Source organism: Poecile atricapillus, chromosome 10 (assembly GCF_030490865.1).
Source record: "Poecile atricapillus isolate bPoeAtr1 chromosome 10, bPoeAtr1.hap1, whole genome shotgun sequence".
Lineage (NCBI taxonomy): Eukaryota > Metazoa > Chordata > Aves > Passeriformes > Paridae > Poecile > Poecile atricapillus.
The window spans coordinates 16,236,060-16,258,688 of record NC_081258.1 but is presented as its reverse complement, the minus strand read 5'-3'; the positions used below and the strand labels follow the sequence as shown (position 1 = coordinate 16,258,688).

General features: G+C 43.0%; 2 protein-coding genes across 2 annotated transcripts in view; one reads left to right on the top strand and one right to left on the bottom strand.

The window, feature by feature from the left end:
- The window catches only part of MAF (MAF bZIP transcription factor), a 189,925-nt gene extending 170,489 nt beyond the window's left edge, over positions 1 to 19,436 (top strand). The window contains exon 3 of the mRNA XM_058846204.1: positions 19,321 to 19,436. The gene's annotated coding sequence lies outside the window, so the exon portion shown is untranslated. The remainder of the gene's footprint in view (positions 1 to 19,320) is intronic.
- Positions 19,432 to 22,629, bottom strand: part of WWOX (WW domain containing oxidoreductase) — a 477,226-nt gene continuing 474,028 nt past the window's right edge. The window contains exon 9 of the mRNA XM_058846198.1: positions 19,432 to 20,637. Coding sequence (XP_058702181.1) covers positions 20,449 to 20,637 — 189 coding nt within the window. The 3' untranslated portion in view covers positions 19,432 to 20,448. The remainder of the gene's footprint in view (positions 20,638 to 22,629) is intronic.

Sequence of the window (22,629 nt, the reverse complement as noted above, 5' to 3'; positions counted from 1 at the left end):
AGTCAGTATGAAGGCTTATCAGTCCAGTGGTGTTCAGATCCCATATTAACTGCCTCACATTACTGTGAACAAGAACTGCTGTAGAAACCAATGGACTAAGAATGTAAAGTACATACTGCTGATGTATGTCCCTGCAGTAACCCTTTCCCAGCTTAGGTACTTGATAGACTCTTCCACAAACAATTATGTCTTATTTTAAAAAAATGCTATATTATAGAACTTAAATTTCCCTGATGCTTTGGGGCCATATCAGTCACAGATTTTGTGACTGATGAGCACAGAGAGCAAACACTCCCCACTAAGGAAACATGTAGAAAGATTGCTTTCACAGCATGCTCAGGGCGTATTAAAAAAATTATGTTTCAGCACAAAAGGAAAAGAATTTAGCCTGTGCCTGTCAGGCTGCTTTAAATATTTTATTTTGCCTGTCTTCAGAATCAGTGTATCCCACAAGAAGCCATCCCTTGGGGCTCAGCCCTTCAAGGGAACAGCATTCTTCAATCCCATTGATTTTAGTGGACCTTGAAGGCACTTAATACTTCATAGGCTCAGTCCCATCCTCTGGAAAGGTTACCCTGTGCATGTTCACTTATTACAGCTGCCAGGAGATCTAATACCCTTTGGTTTAGCTGACAAAGGGAAGGTAGGCAAGTTCACAATAAAAACAAGAAAGTTTTTGATAAAGAAGCCACTCTCCCATGGGTTAAGTTACCAAAGATGGGCTCTCCCATCCTATAAAGAATGTAAAAGCACTCTGCCTTATTAACAAAAAAAAAAAAAACAACTACAGGTTGTGAAAACTTTTTGGATTGCATGCAGGAACTGCAAAGCCAAAGTCTTCTGTCTGGAGGATTAATGTATGATAGAGTATCCAGACTGATAAAAACCTAAATGCAAATATCTCAAAATAAATTAGTGTTTAAGACTGAAAGGTTTAAATGCCTCAGCTTTACTTTCTTGCAGGACCTGTAAATTGTCTTTCTTGTGTGGGTCAGTCACTGTTTGTATCATCACCAGTCACAGGTTTTGTATTTCATGCAGGGCACACACAGCCACTCAATATTTCTTTTCCTCCTTATCCCTCAACAAATAGGCACAGACCTGACATAGAAAGGCTTCAGATGCTGCAGTACTTCCCTGCACAATGCATTTCCTTTCCTGCCCTACCCTCTCCCCATCACACACGGGCTCCACAGGCACTGCTGAACACATTTCACATTTTGCAAGAGGAGGAAGCCTGTAGAGATGAGGAAATGAGGCACAGAGCAGTGAAGGTCAAAAGTTTCCATTTACTTTTGGTGCCCAGTTTGAGACATCTCTGTCATTTCTCAGGGCTCAGCATCACCTTTGCAGGTGGCAAAGGGCAGGGTGCCCCTGCTGGGCTCCTGCCTCGTGTCCCCAGGGCCAGGGAGCTGGGCATGGCTGATTCCACCCTCCACAAAGGCATTGCCCCTTGAGAATGACCAAACACAGGAGGAAAGCAGCTGCAAAATGCCACAGCACCACCAAAATACCCCTGCTGTGTCAATCTGGCATAGCATGCACAGTTCCTGAAACCATAGAGAGTCAACCTTTACGTGCCAGTCGGTTCCCAGCCACTGACCTCTAGCTGGTGGTCTCAGACAGCTGCTTCTGGCTTGCCATTTGCAGGAAGGGCATGGGGGATTTGCCAGTGTGGCAAATATTGCTGGTGTGTCATCATGAAGAACACTCTCACCAAAAGGCAGAAGGCAGGACAAATGTCAGACCCTTAGAAATACCCAGGGATGGTGCAGTGGCAACACTGGGCAGAGGGTTTGGTTCTCCAGGGAGATCTCCTTTTCACAGAATCATAGAATAGTTTGAGGTAGAAGGGACCTTAAAGATCATCTCATTCCAACCCCTCAACCATGAGCTACTTTCATATATACACCTTTCACCAGACCAGGTTACTCAGAGCTTCATCCAGCCTGGCCTTGAACACTTCCAGGAATGTGGCAGCCACAGACTCTCTGGACAACCTTTGCCAGGGCTTCCCCACCCTCACAGTAAAGAATTTTTTCTTAATATCTAAACCTGCTCCCTTTCAGTTTGAATCCAGTCCCACTCGTCCTGCCCCTGCCTCTAAGCTTAGAAGAAAACCAAGAGCTGCCAGATCTTCCACTGGATCTACAAGTTATTAGGAGAGGAACTGAAAACAAAACAAAACAAAAACCACAAATTAATTTGGTTTCATTTGGTTTATTCCTGATGTATATTCTGGATTCCTGTAAAAAAAAAAAAAAAAATAAAAAATTAACCTGTGCCAGTCATGAAAGCCAGAAGTATATAGAAGTTCAAAATTAATAGATGAAATTAATTCAGGCTGTTAGATGTAGTGTTTGTGATACCCATCCTTTTGAAGAAAAGCACCGTTCCTTGTCCCCTCTTCCACATCCTCCCAAGGACTTGCACATGGCCAGTCAGAAAACCAGAGCCAGACTGGATGAAGTCTGATCCACTCTTGCAGTTCCTGTGGTCTTAAATTTGCCTGCCCAAATATCAGCTGGATAATGCTAGATGCAGCCTGGACAAAAATACAAATAAGCCACATGGAACAAGACGTTGTGTGTGCGAAGTAAACCAGCGTGCAGAAGCTACAAAATCAAAGCCATGCTGCTGACTGACAATAGTTTGCCTAAAATAAGGAGTAGGTGTGTCCATAGGCACTAGGAATGTATACATTACCTTCCCTCCATCCTGCAGAGCTTTTTAGGTGAGCAAGTGCTTGTCCTGCTCAGGCAATTTACATGAACGGATGTGTGACAAACAGGGACAGTCCCTACCTTGAAGTAACAGGCCACAGAAGGGAAGATTAGCAAAATCAGGAGTCATTAATAGTCATTCCACCTCATTCAGTAAAGCTTAATTAAAGCCCTGATATGTTTTTGACTGACCTTATTTTCATACCTGATAATCAGTAAACTCATTATCGTTTTTTAAGCTTGGTTTTGAATCTAGCTAATTAGCACTCTGTGGGTCAGCATCTAAGTTTAAAAAAGACAGGAAAACACCAAGATCTGCATATTTTGGATGCTCCCTGCAAAGACAAGTGTAACACCATCAGCACCAGGCTGACCTGGCACTGATCTGAGGTGTTCTGAGGTGCTGGGTGAGCCCCAGCCCCGCAGTGGGGACAGGACAGAGAGGAGTTTCCACCTTTGACAATCAGGGCCCCAAAAGTGACTCAAACATCAGCTTCCTACAGCTGAAGCCTTTGAAGCTCTGATCTGTACCAAGCAGATCTGGAGAAGAGCAGGGCAGAGATTTCACACCTTCCCACTGCACTTGCAGGTGTATGTGTGAAATGAATGGCAGGACAAGAAGAGCACCACTCTGCAGCTGTGGCATTTCCAGGAGGGGAACATGACCTTCTCTATGTTCAATGAGATGCTCAGCTGCTCATGGACAGGCCACAGCCCAGGTTGGATGAACTTTTATCCCACCAGCTGACCTTCCTGGGCTTCTCCTCCTGCTCTGGGCTTCCTCAAGGTCTCAGCCTGCAAAGCACTCGGTGAGAGAGGTCCAGGAAGGTCATACTGCAATAAACACAAACTCCTACCACAGGAGACACAGCTGTGGGCTGGGGAGTGCAAAATCAGCGCTGTTAACTGGGATTTCCAACTAGAAAACTGTCAGGAGGAGATGGGGACAAGCAGCACCCAGGAAGAGAAAAGAGCCCCAACCACATTGGCCAGTCTGGGCCACATGTGGTGCTCTTCTTGTGGTCATATCTGCACCCATGTAAAGCAAAATGCTTCAATCTTCACCGATCAGGAACCAAAACGGTTTAAATGCTGAGAAAACAAATAATTACAATACTTAGCACCTGATTTTCACTTTGCACATTGACAGCGCTGCACAGCCATCAGCTAATGAACTGAATGAGGTGTTCAATTACACAATGATTGTTAACGCTCAGTTAAAATCTACAAAACTGAGCACCAAATGGTGGAGCTGCAATTTCAGCTGCTGGCTTGCAGGCACTTCCTTCATAATCAGGGATGGTGCTTAGCAATACTTAAAACAATCTATTTCTCCTCTTCCACCAGCTTTTCCTGATGTTTCTGGGCAATGGCCTGTTCTTAAATGAGCCTCTCCCTTTCTGGGAGCTTGTAAATCTTGTGTTGGAAGACTCTGTACAGTGTATTTGAGGTATGCTAGGCAGGCTGTTGATATTCTTGGATGAAGGCTGTGTTGCAAGGCTTTGCCAAACCCGTGATACACACAGGAAAACAAAAAAAAACAAAAACAAACCAACAACCAAAAAACCAAAACAAAAAAAATTGGGGAGGAGGTTGTTAAGTAGTAAAAAGGAAGAAAAAAAGAAGTCTGTAAAGTAACTAAGCCATCCAGCAAACTGTTTATATCTACCATAATTGAAACCTGACCAAGTCTTGAATTTTTTTATCATTTAGAATTTGGTCAAACCTTCAGCATCTCCTTTATCCATGCAGACATGCAGACACATAGGTATATCAGCTACACGATCAGCTGAACAACTAATGGCTGAAGCATGTGATAAATTGCATTTATTTTTCGCCTTTAGCTGTTTCACCCACAGGCTGGCCATTTCCTTTGCCCTGCACACACGGATCCATTGCCATGTGATTACCTCTCCTGTCCTGCTCCTCCCTGCCAGAGCTGTTTTGTGCCTTTCAACAGCCAGCCATAAATCTGCTCCTTCCTTTTCATCCCAGCAAGGGATGGACAGGAGCCCTCCACCACCAAAGGCAGAAAATTCCCACTGCTGGTGAATCCTGCCCCACTGATTCCCTCTGTTGCAACTGTTCCCAGAGCCAAGCTTTGTCCTCATCTACCCAGGTCAGAATGGCTGTCCCCATCATGAGGGCTTTAGTGACCACACAGGCTCCAGGGCTTTCCTCAGCAGGAGCTCCCACGGCTGCCCAAATCCTGCCCACGTTGTCCTGGAAGGGACGGGCAGCACATCCACATAATTCTCCATGAGTGGGCTGGGATGAATTACTGATACACTTTCTCCAGATTTTGCTGGAGATTTTGAACTCACACCTCTGTCTCTACAAGCATCATTTTACTCTGAATTTTATAACCATAGATTATAAAACTGTACAGAAGCGTAACTTGCTGCTATTTCCTTTCCCTAACCCAGTTTGCACTGAATTGACAGTGCTTTCCCCTTTCTTTTGCTCTGGTTGCAGAGCACCCTGAGTACAAGATCATGGGGGGAAGCATAACCTGGTCTGTTTATGTGAAGAGGTTTTTTGATGCCTTGGGTGAACAAGAGCTCACAAGAAGAGGTTTGGTGCCTGCAGCCATGTGGAGACTGTCACCTGTCTCTTATTAAACCACCTCTATTCAGATCAGCCACTGCACTGCGCCCTGCACCTGTCTGGCCTTTCTTTCTGGACATGGTGTGGATTTGTTGGATGTTGCTTCAGCAGTAATCCTTAAGGGATTGAACAGATTTTACAGCACAGGAGGGAAAGCAGTGGAACTGCCAGGTTAGAGAAAGAAAAGATTCTAAACTTCTAAAGCTGAGCTGCCAAATTTGAGGGCAGGTATAACAAAGTGCAAGTACCCCCTACCTCTCAGAGAGGCATTAGCACTGTTTATGTATTCCCATTTTTGCAGACTCTGAAGACACACAGAGCTGCAGTTGGACTGAGATATCTGCATGCATCAGAGCCCTGCAAGACTTCAAATATTGCTGCTGTAGTGAAGTATTTCTGGCATTTGAAGTAAGAGACTGGGACAAAAAGCTCCAGGGATCTAATCCTGGTCATGCTAGTGAATTAATGGTGTGACTCTGAGCAAAGTTTACCTTGCCTTTCTGTGGGCATTCAGCTTGTGTGACTGCAAAGTGAGAACCACAGGACCCAGGTGATCTGGCAGGGACGAGGACTTCATCACCAGGTTTGATTTATAAATACAGGTCTGGAAAATCATTCATTAATTAGTTGAAATTGCATTAATATCATCATGGAAGCGATTGTTTTTCTTTTCCTTTGGGCTGATGGAATAAACAACACTCCTACAAGACTCTTTTATAGAACAAAGCTATGGAAGCAGCAAAGACGGTACTTTTAATGAAATGTGTACATTTCCTAGTAAAAGTGCTCTACGGATGCATATGCTGGGTTATAAACAAAGAGCTGAAAATCTGTGTGATCAGCAAGTATACAGCTAGCTACTAATTAGGTGTATCTCATTTAGGAAAAGCCACTCGGCTGTCCAGGTTTTGTTTTGAGGGGGGACAGGACAGGAGAGCAGGAGAAGGTGCTGGAGGAGCAGCGAGAGCAGAGACAAAGAGACTTTGGAGAAAATCTCTCTCATCCTCTATCCCAGACATGCAGGCCTGAGCCATTAGCATCTCTTCTAATAGACTTCGGTTTTTTAACTTTTCCCTTCTCCATCTCAGAGTTTTTCAGTGTCTGCAAGAGAGATAAAGCCCTTTGGGAGAGGGGTGTGTGATCAGGTACCCTGCACTGGGCTCCTGAATGCAAACAAGGTCCAGCCCTCTCTCCAGGTCAAGGCACCAACACATTTTAGATACAATTGGAGCAGTTTTAGGGAAAGCAGCCCTGCTCTTGGCACTTGTGACAAAATAGAGAGCAGTCAACCACATGTAAAGTAGCCCTTAAAAAAGGAAAAACAATCTTCATAAATGAAATTTTCTTGGATATAACAATTTAAATAAATGGAAGCAAAGAGATTAATAATGAAGTAACCCAAGCAAATCAGACAACATAGCCTGTCTCCCATCCATTTCCATCTGAAGTTCATTTTGGCTCATGCATCTGAGTCTGAGTGAGTTTTCCTGATTGATAACTCACATCCAGGTATTATTATATTTTTTTTCTTTTTACACTCAAAGAGTTTTAGAAGACATGGTTTTGGAAATGGCCATTGTCTGAGCCCAAAAATATATATAGGTGGTTTCTAAACTGATTTTTGTAGACAGATGCTATTTCCATTTCATTTCACTTGAGAAGAAGTTATCTGTACAGTTATCTTGTTGGCTGTGACAAACATCAAAATACCAAAGGCAAAACAAAACAAACAAACAAATAAAAAAAAAAACAGAGAAAAAGGAGTTATATACAATTTTATACCTAGACAAAGAAATAAAAATAAAGGAATCCACTTCTCCACCAGATTCAGTGATTTGAAGACCATGATGAATCCTGTGGCAGTAACATGGAGAAGCATCTTCCCACGTGCCCATCACATGAATAACCCCAGACAGAGCCTATCCTCGCATGGCCGTGGTTAAGCACACACTGAAGCACTCTGCTCTGCAGTGTCAGCAGATGGTTTGCAGTCCTGCACCCAACTCCTTGGAAATCTGGAGGCTGGGTCTGAAATCTGGATCACCCATGAGCCCTTTGCCGTGTTGAGCTGCAGTGCCCAGCCCAGTCCCTGCTGTTGGGGCAAGGAGAGGCTGTCAGCAAACCCCTCCAAGGGGAGGAACTGGGTCTGGGGAAGAAATATCCAACTCTTGGGCATCTCCCAGCCCTGCTGCAAAAGGTATCTGGTTTGGAGAGGGCTGTGGGGCTGCTCCCTGCCCAGCCAAGGGGTGGGAAGGCATTCTGGGAGGTGACTCCTTGGTTGAATTCTGGCAGAAAGGATTGGACTAATGTGGCTGGGAACACATTGCTCCATTAAAGTCATGGCAGGGTTTATTGAGCCTTGTGAAGGAGACTTTTAATTATTACATAATTCCAAATAAAATTAATAAATCATATCCATTATATGATACTCTGGTAGGTGCAATGGAAAAAACAAAGATGGATAGATAATATCCCATTTTAGCCTAACAGCTGTACAATTTCATGTTATATTTACACTGATATTTAGCTGTATCAGTATCAGGATATTAAAATCATATTTTAAAAATCAATAATTAAACCTAGATTTCATTATTATTCAGAGCATACAAATTCACAGGCCTGTTGTATTAAACACAATACAAATATCAGGCTGTTTGTAATTGTACTCACACTAATTGCACATTCTGGCACATTATGGGGTAATGATGCTTGAAGTTACCGAACAGTTCAAAGATGAAAGGCCATGAAGTCAAAGATTTTAAAATAAAGCTCCTGGTTTGTGAATTTATGGTAATGTACTAAATTTGATCTCTTCCCCTCATATAAAAAGCGACATATAATTATATAATTATATAACAATTAGCTTGTAGTCCCACAGCAATTATAGAGTTACTCCATGGCTATCTGAGCCCTGACAGGGATGGTGATACGTGGCATTGCCCCCTGCCTCCCACTCTGCACCTCTGCATTTCCAGTGGCTGCACATGTGAGAATATCCTCAGCTTTTTGTGTCCGTTTCACTGTGGATTTTGCCAAGGCTCTACTTTTATCTCTGGTTGCTGGTTCTGTTTAATTGGTAGTTTGCAGATAATAGAAACACAGAGGAATATTATTCATTCATCTTCAAAGAGCTGGAAGCAGAGAGTCTGGTGGGGCACCCAGGAAGCCTTGCAGAAGACTGAAATGGGAAGGCAGCGTTTTTATCACCTTCCTCATTCAGAAAAAGAGAGAGAGAGCAAGAAAGAGCGAGGCAGCCTGACCAGGAGCCAAAAGGAGATGATTATGTGGTTATCCAGAGGGATTCTTTCTATTACTTGAAAAATCAGAGTGCAGATTTAGAGAGACAGGTTGATGTGCTCAGGAAGATCAATGAATATGAGAGGGTCATTGATGGCATATGCTGGGGTTTAGAGGTAAGTGGCAGCTTTGGAGGCAGTGACAGGAGGAGGGAAGGAAGCAGCTGGTGGTCACTGCTATGTCCTGGGGTCTGCCCTGTTAAACAGAATCCCCTCCCCAGGGAGAAGAGGTGGCACCGTGGCCTTTAAGAGCAAAGCTGAATGAGATCGCAGCCACAGATGTCAAGGGGTGAAATTTCAAGAACAAGCAAGTGTGAGAGCAGCTCTGCTGGAGCTTAGGACGTGCTGCTGGTGGGAAATGGTGAGGAAGGGGCTCAGCAGTGCCTGCAAAACTCAAACAAAAAACTCACCTAACCAAATACTCTCAGTATCCCACGGGGTGAGAGGTTTTTCAAGTGTAAATGTTTACCTGCAAGGTTCTATTATTAAAACACCTTGCAAACCCTTGTCATGAACAGTTTTAAGATGCTCTCCTATTCTCTGCTGCCCCTTTCTTTTTTTCTCCTGGTCTGTAGTTGCTTCAGCACTCACACCCAGCCCATGGTCAGGCAGCAAAAGCCCTCAGTCCTGCTTTTCAGCAGAAAACCCATCCATCTGTTATGCATTGATAGGGAGAGCTGCTGAAGATACCACAACTAGAAATATTTTTCTTGGCAAGGAGGAAGAATCTTGGAGAGAAAGCAAGTTAGGGACAATAAAGATAGCCAGGAACTCTGGAGCACTGACCTCCAGACGCATCCAGGGTCATCAGGGAAATTATATCAAATGTTAACAGATATCAGGAGCCAAGAACTAATTTTAAGGAGGGCTGGAAGATATTCTTGTAAGTTCAGTCAAGATTTTAAAGCAATAGTGACAGTTTCTAACATTATGGAGCTTTTTGCCTGTTTATTTCACCTACTGTCTTTTGCAGAGGCATTCATATTTCCAAAATTTAGAAAGCTAAAGTCATTGATTCTTAACTTAGGACAATCAACAAGCACAGAAAATTTATTTTTCAAATGGTTGGTATTCTATAGGAGTTTGTCTGTATTTTATATATGTGTGAGATATAAAGATAGATGTAAACATGTATTTGCACATGTATATCCATATGTTCATGGACAGTGTCTGGGAACACAGATCTGTACAAAAGATGCCATTAAATTCACATTCAGGATTAACGGCATCCATGTGAACAATTAATCTGCCATTGAGAAAATATTTGACAATTGAAAAGTGCAAAACCAGGGAACTGATACAAAAATCAGAAAGGTATCAAAAACCAGGGAACAGATATAAAAATTAGGAAATTAAAGGTAATCAGATTATTCAGATGGAACTGTTGTATTTCATTCTAAGTGCAGTAAATATATAGATTACTAAACCAATAAGACCAGTGAGGCAAAGTCTGGCTCATGCTCTGGAAATAAATGATTTCTTATAATTTTTTTGTAATTTCTACTTGTTCATGGACATAAAATAAATATTTAGCTGACTGACTGACCAATTTGCCAGTAAAAGTTTGAAGTGCAATTCAATTGATCATCATGGATGGGTTTTTTACTCCCTTATTTATTCTCAAGACAAGTTGCTGCAGTTATTTTCTCTGTTTGTTGAAGTCTGCCCATTTCAAGTGCTCCATATGCAATTTACACAGTGAAATAATAAGCTCTTGTAGTGACTTTATATAAAGTCCTAAGCCTGCTGAGCTCTCCCTGTGGTGTGTCACCCATTCCAGAGGTGCAGGAGCTCTGGGATGAGCATGGTTGGTGCCTTCAAATGTCTCTTCAGGGCTCGAGTGTGAGCACCAGTCCATACAATAGCATTTTTCAACTCTGTTTTTGGGTACTTTAGCTCCTTTTGTACTTCAACAAACAAGCCTTTTTTGTTTGTTTTTTTACTTTTGGTGGGGTTTGCCAGTCTCGTCCAGAGCAGGCACAGATGAGAGTAAGGCAATAGTTCTTAGAGAGTTGCTCCCAAGGATATCTGAGCAGCGGGTCAGGGCAGTGTGGTGTAACCCACGGCTTTGTCCTTAGCCCTTGCTCTGCTGAGCTGGAGAAGAAGCAGGGGAAATGCTGCCTTAGGGATTCCTGCTGCACCTCAGCCACCCGTGGACACTGCCTGATGTGCTCTGGCTCTGCTGAAGGGGGGTTTGCCCTGGAAACTGCCTGCTGTGACCCACAGAAAGGGATGACATACTCAGCTGAGGTGCTCTGAGATTATCCGACAGGGGAATGGACAGGAGTCAGCCTTTACTTGTGCAAATGAAGGTGGGAAATCCAGGATAAGTGTGAACCAGGCAGGAAGGTATAAAGGTGCTGGGAAAGGAATAAAAAGAAGCTGTCCTCTGGTTCATAAGCCATGGTGTGATGATGCATTCACGAGTGTGAAAATGTTGATGAGGGGAAGCAGACTGACCTTTGTGGGCACTGACACGTAGCAAAGTGGCAGCAGAGCAGCCCTGTTTGTTCACCAGCACAAACCAAATCCACGAGTGCAGAGGCGATGGCAGAGCACGTGGGACTCCCTGCATTGCCTGTATTTACATAAAGAAATTTCACTTCAGTTAAAGCTTCCTTGGGAATACGTGGGAGGTGGGGGGAGCTCTTCAGCGGAGGATGCTGTCTCAGCCTTATATAAATACCTGTAGAATTGCTCAAATAGTTCATTAGTAGCTTATGAGTTTGTGTGCCTGCATTCCTCACTAGCTCTAATTGCAAGGATGTTGATTCCTACTGCATCCGAGTGAACAGATTCTCTGCTCTATTGCACCATTAAATGAGGTGTTACTGTGTTTGACTCGAGCTGAAAAGGATCCCTTCCCACTTAGTAAAGAGACCAGCTAGGGCTGACCTAGCTGGGGACAGATTGCCTTCCAAATCACAGAGAAGTACTCCTGAATATGAGATGTTAATTGTGGCAGGAATTAAGGATTAAACAGTCATGGCTTCAGGTTACTAGTGGGAACTGAAATCAGGATTACAAAGGAAACTGGGCCATGCCCTCACAATGCTATTACCCCAGTTCTTGAATCTAAAAAACCTTAGAAACTCATCCTCAGTGACCAATAAAAACTAGTCTAAATTGTGCTTACTGAGGCCTGAGGAAAAGAGTCATAATTGTGCAGCCATAGTTTGGACACCTTTCAAGGCAGAAGATAAGGGCAAAAGAGTGAAATTCAGCCCTGATTCATAGGCTCTACAACCTTTATTAGGGCCAGAACTCCAGCAACGGCCACAACTCCATCTCTTGCCTGGGAGAGTCAGACCCCACATCGGAGCCAGCCACTCGCACCAGGAGTCCCTGAGGAGAGAGCAAACACCTTGCAAGAGCATTTATTTCTCTTTGGGCAGAGGCATTTTTGAATGCCCTGTGTGAATTCAGCCTCCAGCCTGGAGGACTCGATCACCTCGATGCCCCACAGCAGCTCCTGAGGGGCTCAGACTGAGGGCAATGACCCCAATTCACATTCCTGGGGGAGATGCTCACACGGGCTAAATGTTGATGATGGCACCAAACCCTGTTCCTAACCCCACAATACAAAGCCAGGGAGATGAATGGGGGGAAAAGAAAGAAATTCTGTGGATTAAATTTATGACATGGTAACACATACTTAATAACCAATTAAAGCCAAGATTTATTTGGAGCTAAATTACATTTGTATTATAAATAGAACTAGAATATACTGTTACAGAATAAAAGCAAAACATTTTAGCATTTAATATTGTAAAAGACAAAGCAATCTAATGGACCCTAAATGTTAATGGGTGAAAAGATTTACACTTTAATTGCATTTTCAAGTCATCTTATTTTACTGTGCTCTTTTTTCTATGTACATAGAAATCAACAGTGTGCTGCAACATTATACTTAGTAACAGCAAGACTGACTTAAGGAAACCTATTATTACAGGCAAGATCAGTTTATTATGTATAAATCCTTGCAAACATTTTAATTGAAATGAGCAGTGGACTTTCACTGACCTTGGCTGCATGTGTGTGAGACCTTCATAGCAAATTAAGCTGGTGAAAAGTGTGTGTGAGAAGCCAAGAAGGGAAGGAGTGTTAACATGACAATTTCTATATGTAAAGCCAACAAATAAATTGATACAGGGGTCTGCTTTATGGAAGAAAAAAAAAAAAAAAAAGCCAAAAATCCCCCCAACAACCCTGGCAAATGATGAAACTTGAAATTACATCTGATTTCATTATCAACTAATAATTTGTATTTACTAAAGTATTAACAGCTACAATCCAAGTTTGGGACAACATCTGAGGATGGCATTTTAGGACTGCTTTCATGGCATATAGAAATGCTACAAACTTCCCAGAAACTGATTCTTTTGCTGATAAAATTTCCAGTTTGTGTTACTGCTTCAAGATCCATCAGCTGAGTTACAGTTATGGCTGAATCTAACTCATATTACATTTGAAAAAATAAATGTGCACTAAAAGTAATTAAAGCATGTTGGTTCATGAATAATACACCATTTTACTACTATTTGCAGAGTATAATGAGACAAGCTACTAAATTGACAATGAACGCTCTATTATGTGATTGCCAACTGTTTTATAAGATATTGAACAGATTCATTTATTCTATCATCATGTGCATTATCAAGCTATTGCTTTTTAATAAATTAATTTCTCCTGTGTCTCCAGAGCCTTGCTTTGAAATCTGGCTGAAGGCACAGACGGAATTAATTCTGCGGTCTGGGTGTGAGTGGCGGTGCCGGGTGCCTCGCCCGGCAGCGGGAGCCGAGCGGATTTCTCCGGGTGGCCGAGGCGGAGGGGCTGAATTGTGTCGGCAAGGAATGGCTTTTAATAGCCAGCCGACAGAAAGAGTCGCCCCTGCAGGGCAGGGCTCTCTGACAGCTCTTGTTTATCAGGGGCTCTCCTCGCCAGACATCCCCGGTCCCCTGCCCTTCACCCCCACCCTCCACCCGCCGTAAATTGACCCTTTAATTGCTCGGCAGCCTAAACCTGGTGACACCAGCCCCTGACTGTAGAGCAGCACTTAATCCCTGGCTGGGCGATAGTGTCATTAGGAAAGTAATGTGATTGTGAGGAGGGATCTCCCATCCCGGCTGCGGGCTGCGCTGGAAGCGAGGATTATCCGTGAGCCCCGGGCTGGGGCAGCGAGGAGGGTCCGGGCAGCCCTGGATGCTGCCGAGCTCCTTGGCTCCGTGTAAACAACTTCTAATTGCGGCTGTTGACAGGACTCACTGTGTGGAACCAACCTTGCTGCAATGTTATTATTTCTGAAGGGAGCCTTTCTCCATATTTTTAACAATAAATCTGACAGGTGTCATATTAAAAACAGGGCTTAATTCTAATGCAACTATTCCCACCCGCCTCTCCCTTCTCATTTTTGTGCCTCTGTAATGCATGAATTTCTCCTGCTCATAAAGATTAAAGGAACAGCTTTGCTGGAAGGAAAATACTGGTTTGTTTGTAGTCCAGGTACATTTGAGATGGTCTCAGTACGGGCTCCCTTTCTCCTCTCTTCTCCAGCCACACCGGCTCAATGCTGGGAGAAAAGAGAGGAAGAGAAATAAAGCTTTCCCTGGGATGAGAGGTAATTCAGGATCCACTGAAGCGAAATTTCAGGTTTCCTTTGAGCTGTGACCCGCAGCCACGGTCCGGGCTCTCGGTGGCTGTGTGGCCTGTGATGCACGGCTGAGTGCTGACCACCAGAGACCCAGCCCAGGCCAGCAGCTCACTCACAACCTTACACCGCATTTAAGTCAAAATGTTAAAAAACGCTGGTGTTCAATCACGGCTAACTGTGTGCTCGGCACACGGCTCCCAGCAGACCCCGTGCTTGTAAAATCCACGTAAAGTAAGGGTTTGTGGAGGTGCAAGGGGTTTAGAGAGGTTTGTTTTTTTGTGATGTTGCTTTTCAGGTGCTGGGACAGCTTCAGCCTCATCCCATCCCACCCAGGCAGCAGCACAGAGGGCTGCACGCAGAGAGGCGCTCCCCATTCCCATCACCTTTCCCCGTGTGTCCTGCCCTTCCTCTCAGGCTGCCTGCAGAAGGCAAAGTCCATTTTAAAGCCATCAGCTCCGTGCTGATGGGATGATCAGTCGGGACCAGGGACCAGGCACTCGCTTCTCTCTCCCCTCCCTTTGCAAAAAGCTGTCGCGTTCCACACCCGCCAGCATCACACGCGCTCCTCAGTCCCGGCTAAGAACATTACAAAGCTGCTCAAGCTGCTGCTGTTAAAGGCTAACGCCAGCCCAAGGAAAAGGGTGCCTTCTTTGCCAGGAGGGATCATAGAAATCCAGTGTACAAAGCCCCTAATTTAGTCTCACAGATCTGCAGGCACTGCACCAGACCTGTGTAAGGTTTCCATATGAACAACGCTCACGGCGCAGACCAGTCTCAAAGCGTTGTGTAATGTTCAGTTTTTACAGCAGTTCTTTCAGAAGAGTGAAGATAAGCAGTCCAAATAGTCTCACCAGGAATTTGGTGATCTGGTCTGTACCCCCTTAAGGTTAATGATTTTCTAGGACTCAAAAAAACAGAAAAAAATATTATTTCTTCTTCTCTTTTTTTTCTTTCCCCCCCTGCATAAGCAACTGCCCAGCAAATTGATAAGAGCCCTTTTTAATTAGCTAGTGAAGTTGTATGGGTAATGTTCCATATAAAAGGTCTATAAAACACAGCAGAATTAATAAAATGACTGCTTCTCATTTAATTCAGGTCCTCCAAAGGGATCCATATGTCTTGCTTTGGTCTGTTTGTAGTACTTCTCTCCAGCACCCAGCCATGAATTGATTAAAATCACATTCCTCACTTAAAACTGGAGCCCAGTTGGTAAGAGATACTGGATAGTAATTAAGGTCTGTGCACAGACACATGAACCCCCATAAAAAAAACGGTACCAAAAGGAATCATTGTGCATCGCTTGGATTATATGCAAACACAGCTCATGTTGACAGCTACCTCTGGATGACTCCATCAGTACACACTTTATCTCCAGCTGTCCAAGTAATTTTCCCAGGATTTCGCCCCTCTTTTTCACTCCTCTCCACACAGATGGATTAGAGCAACAAACGGTTTACATGCTGCACATCATTAGCTATCCTCCCTCACTACCCAGCAGATAACAACTGGGCTCTATCATCCGGACATTCATAACACCTTGACACTTTTACAACTATGCTGTTCTCTGCCAGAGCAATCTTCTCTTTTAAAGCATGAAGCTAATTCACAAAACACCCCTTGGAAAGTACTCTGCAAACACAACAGGGGTGGGGGAGAGAAGAAAAAGCACAGCCCAGAAAAGGCATCTAGTAAATAACACCGTTAGTAGTGCAGGGGAAAAAAACCAAAAAACCAAAAACAAACTCAAGAGAAAAGCAGCACATTCTTTCTCTCCAAGATACCTATTTTTCCATTTCCTCCATCCCACAGTACAGGGCACCAGCAAATAGCCACCCATGTGTCTGCTGCATTTCAGTGCTTCCATCACCGTGTCCCTCAGGCACCTCCCAAGCCTGGCATCACCTGTGCAGGTCCCTGTGGCCCTGGCAATGGCTCAGCTGCTGCCCTGGGCTTGCTTTCCACCAAGGACTCTCTTTGCAAAGGGACCACTTGAAGGCTTCAGTCAGTCCTGCGTTTCCATCTGGGTATTACTATTGGATATCCTAGCTTTCCTAAGCTGCCTCCAGTCTCAGGGAATCTAAGATTCGTTAATAAAACAATATTTTCCCTCTGTAGGCTGGGACCCTGCTTCAGAGCCCACTCACTTAAGACATGGGCTTATATTTAGAATAAAATACAAACCCACATCAGCCACTCTGAGGAAGGAAATACACTTTAGCAGCATTTTCCAAGCTTCTCAGCATGCCCCCTGCCGCCCCAACCATACATTTTAATGTATAGTACACGCTTGTTTAAAAAAGAAATACATAAGGAGAAAGAGTAATTACCGTAGCTTAAATTCAACCCGATAAGAAGGGCTTGCACAGTCTGAGCAGCTGTTCCACTGCCATTCAGATTATGAAAATATAATCCTAGAGAACCTTGTCAAGATAAATACAGAGCATGAAATGTATAGGCAATTTTTCCCCAGCCACATATAATGATCAATTCCAAAGCCACAAGTGATACCAAAGGACAAAATAAGATCTGTCTAGACTTTCTCACTTACAAGATATTGATCATTCCAATGGTAAACTGGTTAGTATAAGTGTGTTTGGCTTGAAAGGTCATGAGCTTAACGCCTGACAAAGAGTTATTCAACCTTGATATAAGTCAAATTATTGCAGTGTTGCTGGAAAGACTTCTCTAATGAAAAGCCCTACCTGGTCTGAGAATATCTGGGATTTGTCTCCCAGATGCCAAAAGAAAAGGCAGGAAGGAAAAATAAAAGAAGTCAAGATCTGGCATGGGTTTCTGCTGGTTCACCTGTACCTGATTTATCAAGAAGAGGTCCCAGCAGTCAGTGACTGTCTGGGCAGAACAAGGGACAGCAGCAGAAGTGACACTGATTGAAAAGGCACCTCCATTCCCCTAAAAGCTTCTGGCCCCTCAATCCCAGCAAGGGAGTTTGCTCTCTCACCTACACGCACCTAAAGATACAGAGCACCAATAGAGGGTCAAAAAATCACCATTCAAATGGGAAATGTTGACTTTGGAAGGAAGGCAGGGAGGAAAGGGTCAGACAACGCCCTTGCAGCGTGTGGGTGGGAAATGCTCTGATGCCAGCACCTCCCCAAAGGCCTGTGGGGCCTGAGCCCTGCATCACACACAGCCCTAACCCAGCCTCCTCCTTCTCCAGAACTAGCAAGTGCTTATTAGGACCATTAGGAGCTTGATGTGAATTTGCTGGATCTTTTCCAAGAACTATAAATACCCAATCTATTTTGCTTTATTCAGTTCTTTTTGTTTTGCTGATATGATACTAGTTAAGGTTAATGGGGTTTGCTTTAATATTAGACACAGGATCACTTAACTACCTTTAATGAACACTGGAGTCAATGCATTGTGGAGTAATTCACACAGACATTGCCTCAGGTAAATCAACTGGAAAAATGTAAGCCAGTCAAATAAATAAATCTGACTGGCTGTAAATGTGCCAAATTTTACACCAAAATATATTTGAAAGCCAATGACTTAGGCACATCTAGGATATTAAAATGGAGGGGTTGAAGTCTGTTTCTTTTCAATTGCTTTTCCTTTTTTAATGTTCCCTGCACATCCCTCCTCTGCTGAAACCAAACTGAGATTGCAAGAAAAATTATTTTCACAAGTGTTTCTAATAGAAGTGAGGGCTCTACAGCTTGATCTCTTGTTTTTTCATTTGAAAAAAGCTTTTTTTTTATACTGGCTATCTCAACACAGGAGAGTGAGAGACAAAGAGGAGAACAGGGGGTGGAAGAAGGAAAATGGAGAGAGAAAAAACTGAAGGAGAGGAAAAAAGAGAAATGGAGAATGACTGAGTGAAATAAAAAGTAAGAAAGAAGGAAACAGGGAGCAAGTAATTTTATCTGCAATGGAGAAAATCATGACAGTGGAATTCTACACAAGGCAGCACACTGGTGTCAATAAATAATAACCACAAATGAGAACCAAAGGAACCCAAACAACTCAGCAAAGTTAGGGATTGGCTTACCTCATACTTGTGCAAAACCAAAACCATGCTAACATTAAAAGTTCTCTTACCTTGTACCACTGAAATAGAGAGTGGGGTACTGAGGAAAAACACACAGGTATTCTTTGAAGGAAGGCAGGCAATATCCCTAAGTACTGAATTCTCAGAGAAGCGAACAATATTTCAGCACTGAGGAATGACAGGGGGTTCATTATAGGTTATTAATGTTTGCCTAAATGGAGCAGAAGGCCCAGGCCTTCAGGGGAGTGCAGAGCTCCCGGCATCACTTAATTAGTGCCTCTTCTGAGCCCAGCAATGCCAGGCTCCAGCACAAAGCTCTGCGTTCTACACTGCCTGTGTCAGACCAGAGCAACTCTGCCTGGCTGTGAAAGGGAAAAATAATGCATGTGTGAGGGCTGTTGCACAGGTGACAGGAATGAATTCCTCCCCAGTTAAACTCCAGACAATACAAGGAATTTGGCTGTAACCATCGCCTCAACTTGCAAAGCCTTCAACCCAGGCCGTGAATTTTCAGACAATGCACGACACCAGCATCTGGTCTGTGTAGCACAGGCTGGAGAAAACTTCTAAGAGACAAGGACTTTAGACTCTGCAAAAGGCTGAAAAGAGATGTTGTTCTTTTGTGCCTCTTATTTCTGTATTCCACCACGTTTCAATGCAGGATGTGCTGCCCTTGGGGACGGGGTGCAGAGTTGAGGAAGATGAGTGGGCAGGATCTGTTGTCTCCTGAAGCTGCTGCTACAGAGGTGGCACAGCAGGGGTAAAAAAAGGCCATGAATTCTTTACTGCTGCTTTAGGAAACACCGTGGCATCAGGTAAGGAAGCAGACAAGGAAGGAGCAGCTGAGGCTGCACTTGGGTAGAAGCCTTGACTTTAACTCCTGTTCAACAATTAATCCAATGTAGTACAATTGCAGACAAGAAAAATCATGGAAGGCAGACTGTTAACAATAACTGTTAAATAATAAGGGGTTCAAATAAACTTCTATTAACAATGTGTCCTTCTATTTATTTGTTTATATTCCATCTACAGAAAATGTGATGCTGGACTGAGGATGGCTTAGAACAACCTTCTGGCATGAAGACAGCTACAAAGCACAAAATACAAAAAATGAACTCAGAAAGAAACAAGAAAAAAACAGTGTTTTCTTGTCATCAACAAGAAGCTCTTTATTTTTCCTCAAGTTTTTTTTTTCTAAAAAAAAAAAAGGAACTAAGACATTTGCAGAAATGAGACAAACTTTCTCTTCAGGTGACAATATTCAAGCAAGCATGTTGTTTTATTGAATTTAAATGGAAACAAAAGACAGATTTGGAATGGGATACAGTATCAGGAGAAACTGAGAAACTGTGAACTTTCAAGGAAAAAAAACTCCTTAAAACTGTGAACCGAAAAATGGATGGAAATACCATTTAAACCCCTGATTACACTCTGTGTGTTCTTAAGGAGACATCATCATCTTTGCTAATTCAACAGTACTTAGGGAATGGTTTACAACATATCTTTTATTGTAAACTTTTAAGAAAAACAAAAACCAAAAAACAACAGAAATATTTAATTAGCTGTGACTTTACCATTACTGTTCAGATGTCTTCCTGCACCTTCTTTTTCTAGACAGCACAGATCTATTTGCAGCCAACAGTCAAGGGCAGAAAAGATTTCTTTCCTCAATAATCTTTTGATTTGCCACACCCAATAAAATCCTTGTAGGGAAAAAGAATCAACACAACTACCATCTCCCAATCAATACCTAAAGCCTAACAGACAGTAATTATCAAAATAAGGAGGAAATCCCATATTGGGCTATGTACCTACCCATTAATCAAGACAACAGAAATTATCTGCAGAATTGCTTTTCTAAAATAAAAAGATGCCTCCTTGGGTTACACTTTGAACAGGCTATAATCAAAAGAAAGAGAACCGAGACTAACTAAGCCCCAGGAAGCCGCATTGTCCCTTTAACCCGCAGTATTCCCCACCTCCCATTAGTACTTAACATTTTTCACTATGTTGTGACTGCTATTATTTCATTTAACACTGGTTAATCTGTATCTGAGGTACATGGAAACCCTCTAGATGATAAGATTGGACAGGTTCCAGCGTTGGCAGTTTCCGAGCGTGCACACACTCGTGTGTTTTGATCCTTCCAGGAGCTCCCTGCTATTTGGCCTGGCTGCCAACTCGTTCTTGGATCAGCCTCTCGCTCAGCTCCCAGAGGGCAGTGGCTGTGGCATCTCCCTGTGCCTGCTGCGAGGGCAGGCAGCGGCAGCAGTTGTTGAAGTACATCCCGCCCAGGCCCTCCAGCTCCAGCGCCGTGGCGCAGTACACGGTCGTGGCAGCTCCTTGTTGCTGCAATTTAAAAAAAAAAAAAAAAAAAAAGAAAAAAAATTTAAAAAAAAAAGAAAATTAAGAGAGAGAAAATAAGCAAAGCTATATAAATGCATAGAGAGATATTTTATCGTTTATTATTATCGTTTTTCAGCCACAGCCCTTTGAAGCTGTGTCTCGTGCAAGCGCTGCTGGAAGCAGGGTGGCTGGCAGGGTAACCTGCCTGGTGACAAGGCTGCAGCCCTGCTGAAGGCACTGCCTCTTGGACATTTATTTACAAACCACTTAAACGAGGACTTTTTTCTTTTCCTTCACTCTAAGAGCAAAAGAAAATGAAAAAAGGATCTTGATCCTCAGGTGTTTTGCCCCTTTTTGGTGAACACCTGGGTTGGTGGCAGAAGCTGGCCAGGTGCTGCTTGACACCAGAACAGTTGAGCCAGGTTTAAAAGCAGCCCCTCAAAACTTCCCTTTGCATCACAGAAATCATTGACCATATGCCCAGGCACCCTGACCCACAACACAGCCTGATAGATGGATTTGGTTTGTTTGGGTTTTTTAAACCTCTTGTGCAAAATTAACCTGGGCACTCCAATTAAGACCTATCATGTAAAGTGCAGTCGGGATTGGTGCCAAAGCTGCCCATGGATCTTGGATCAACCTCGCCATGGCAGTCGTCACTGCTGCAGGCAGACAGGGCTGGCTCTGCAGAGACACGAGGCTTTCCAGAGGAGTTTGTTCTGTAACAACCATTTCTCATGTCTTATAATGCTTTCAGAAATGGACTGGATAGATCAGAGGTTTTTGTGGATCAGAAGGGATTTTTTTTTTAATTTTTCTTGCTTTCTCTTTTTCATTTCCCTTTCCCTTTTCTCCCCTCCTTTTTTTTTTTTTTTTTTTTTTTTTTTTTGTAAATTTAAATACCAAGTGAACTTATGTTCAAACAGGAAAAATGGAGTGTGGAGGCCACAGGGCTGGGGCAAGAAAGAACCCTGGCATGGGCGATGGGCTATTCCCTGGCAATGAATAAAAGCACAGTGCCAGAACAGCTGGGGAGAGGGCAAGAAGCTATTTTGCTTTGTAAACTATAATTAAAAATAATAGGTGAGAGCGCATTAGCAAAACACAACACTAATTTAAGACCGATAGAGTTTATCTGGCATCTTATGATTATTTATGTACATCTTAGTCCTTTCTGTGGTAACTAATTACGAGCTGATAGGAATCAGAATAAAGAGGCTGCCAAGTGCAATTGAAAAAGTAAATGAAGAGAAATTAGTTGTTGCCGCATTAAGATAATTTAATGGGAAAAGAGAATAGGCTTCAATCTCTTGTGATTTTCCTCTACTCCTTTTTTTTGGCTTTTCATTGTCACAACCAAGGAAACTCAGGGTGCTGCTAGGGGGGTCAACCTGCAGAAGACTTCTACTTTGCATTCTCATCCTTCAAGGACATGAAGCAGTTTAAAAAGCCCCAGTTCTCCTTATTTGAGGCATCTCAACTTTGTAGCAGCAAAGAAGTGCATATTTGTTTGCAAGACATGCATTTTCCTCAGCAGATGGGATTAGACTGATAATGATGACTCCACAGCTTAGAAAGGATGTCCCATCACAAGGTAAACCAAAACTGTCTGTATTAAGTATTTTGAAAGGCATATATTTATCAACAGACCAAAATATTTTTAAAGTTAGTGTAATACATAGTAATCCTCTTATTAAACCAGTATCTTTTTTAAAAAAAGAGAAAGTATCTTAAAGGTGGTAGCAGAAATGGAAGAGAGTTCTACTAAAAATAATATTAATAGAGAACAATAAAATTACTATGCTTATTTCAACTATCCTATGAAGCTCCACAGTACAGGTATGATCACTGTATTCAGCTCTTTAAAATGTCTCAAAGCCCCTAAAGAGTATTATTGGTTTTTTGCAAGCAATTCAACTGGACTTTCATTAGAAAGGTAAAATTAAACTGAATTGCTCAATGCAGAGCAAGAGCCCTCAAGCTATTGCTGAAAAG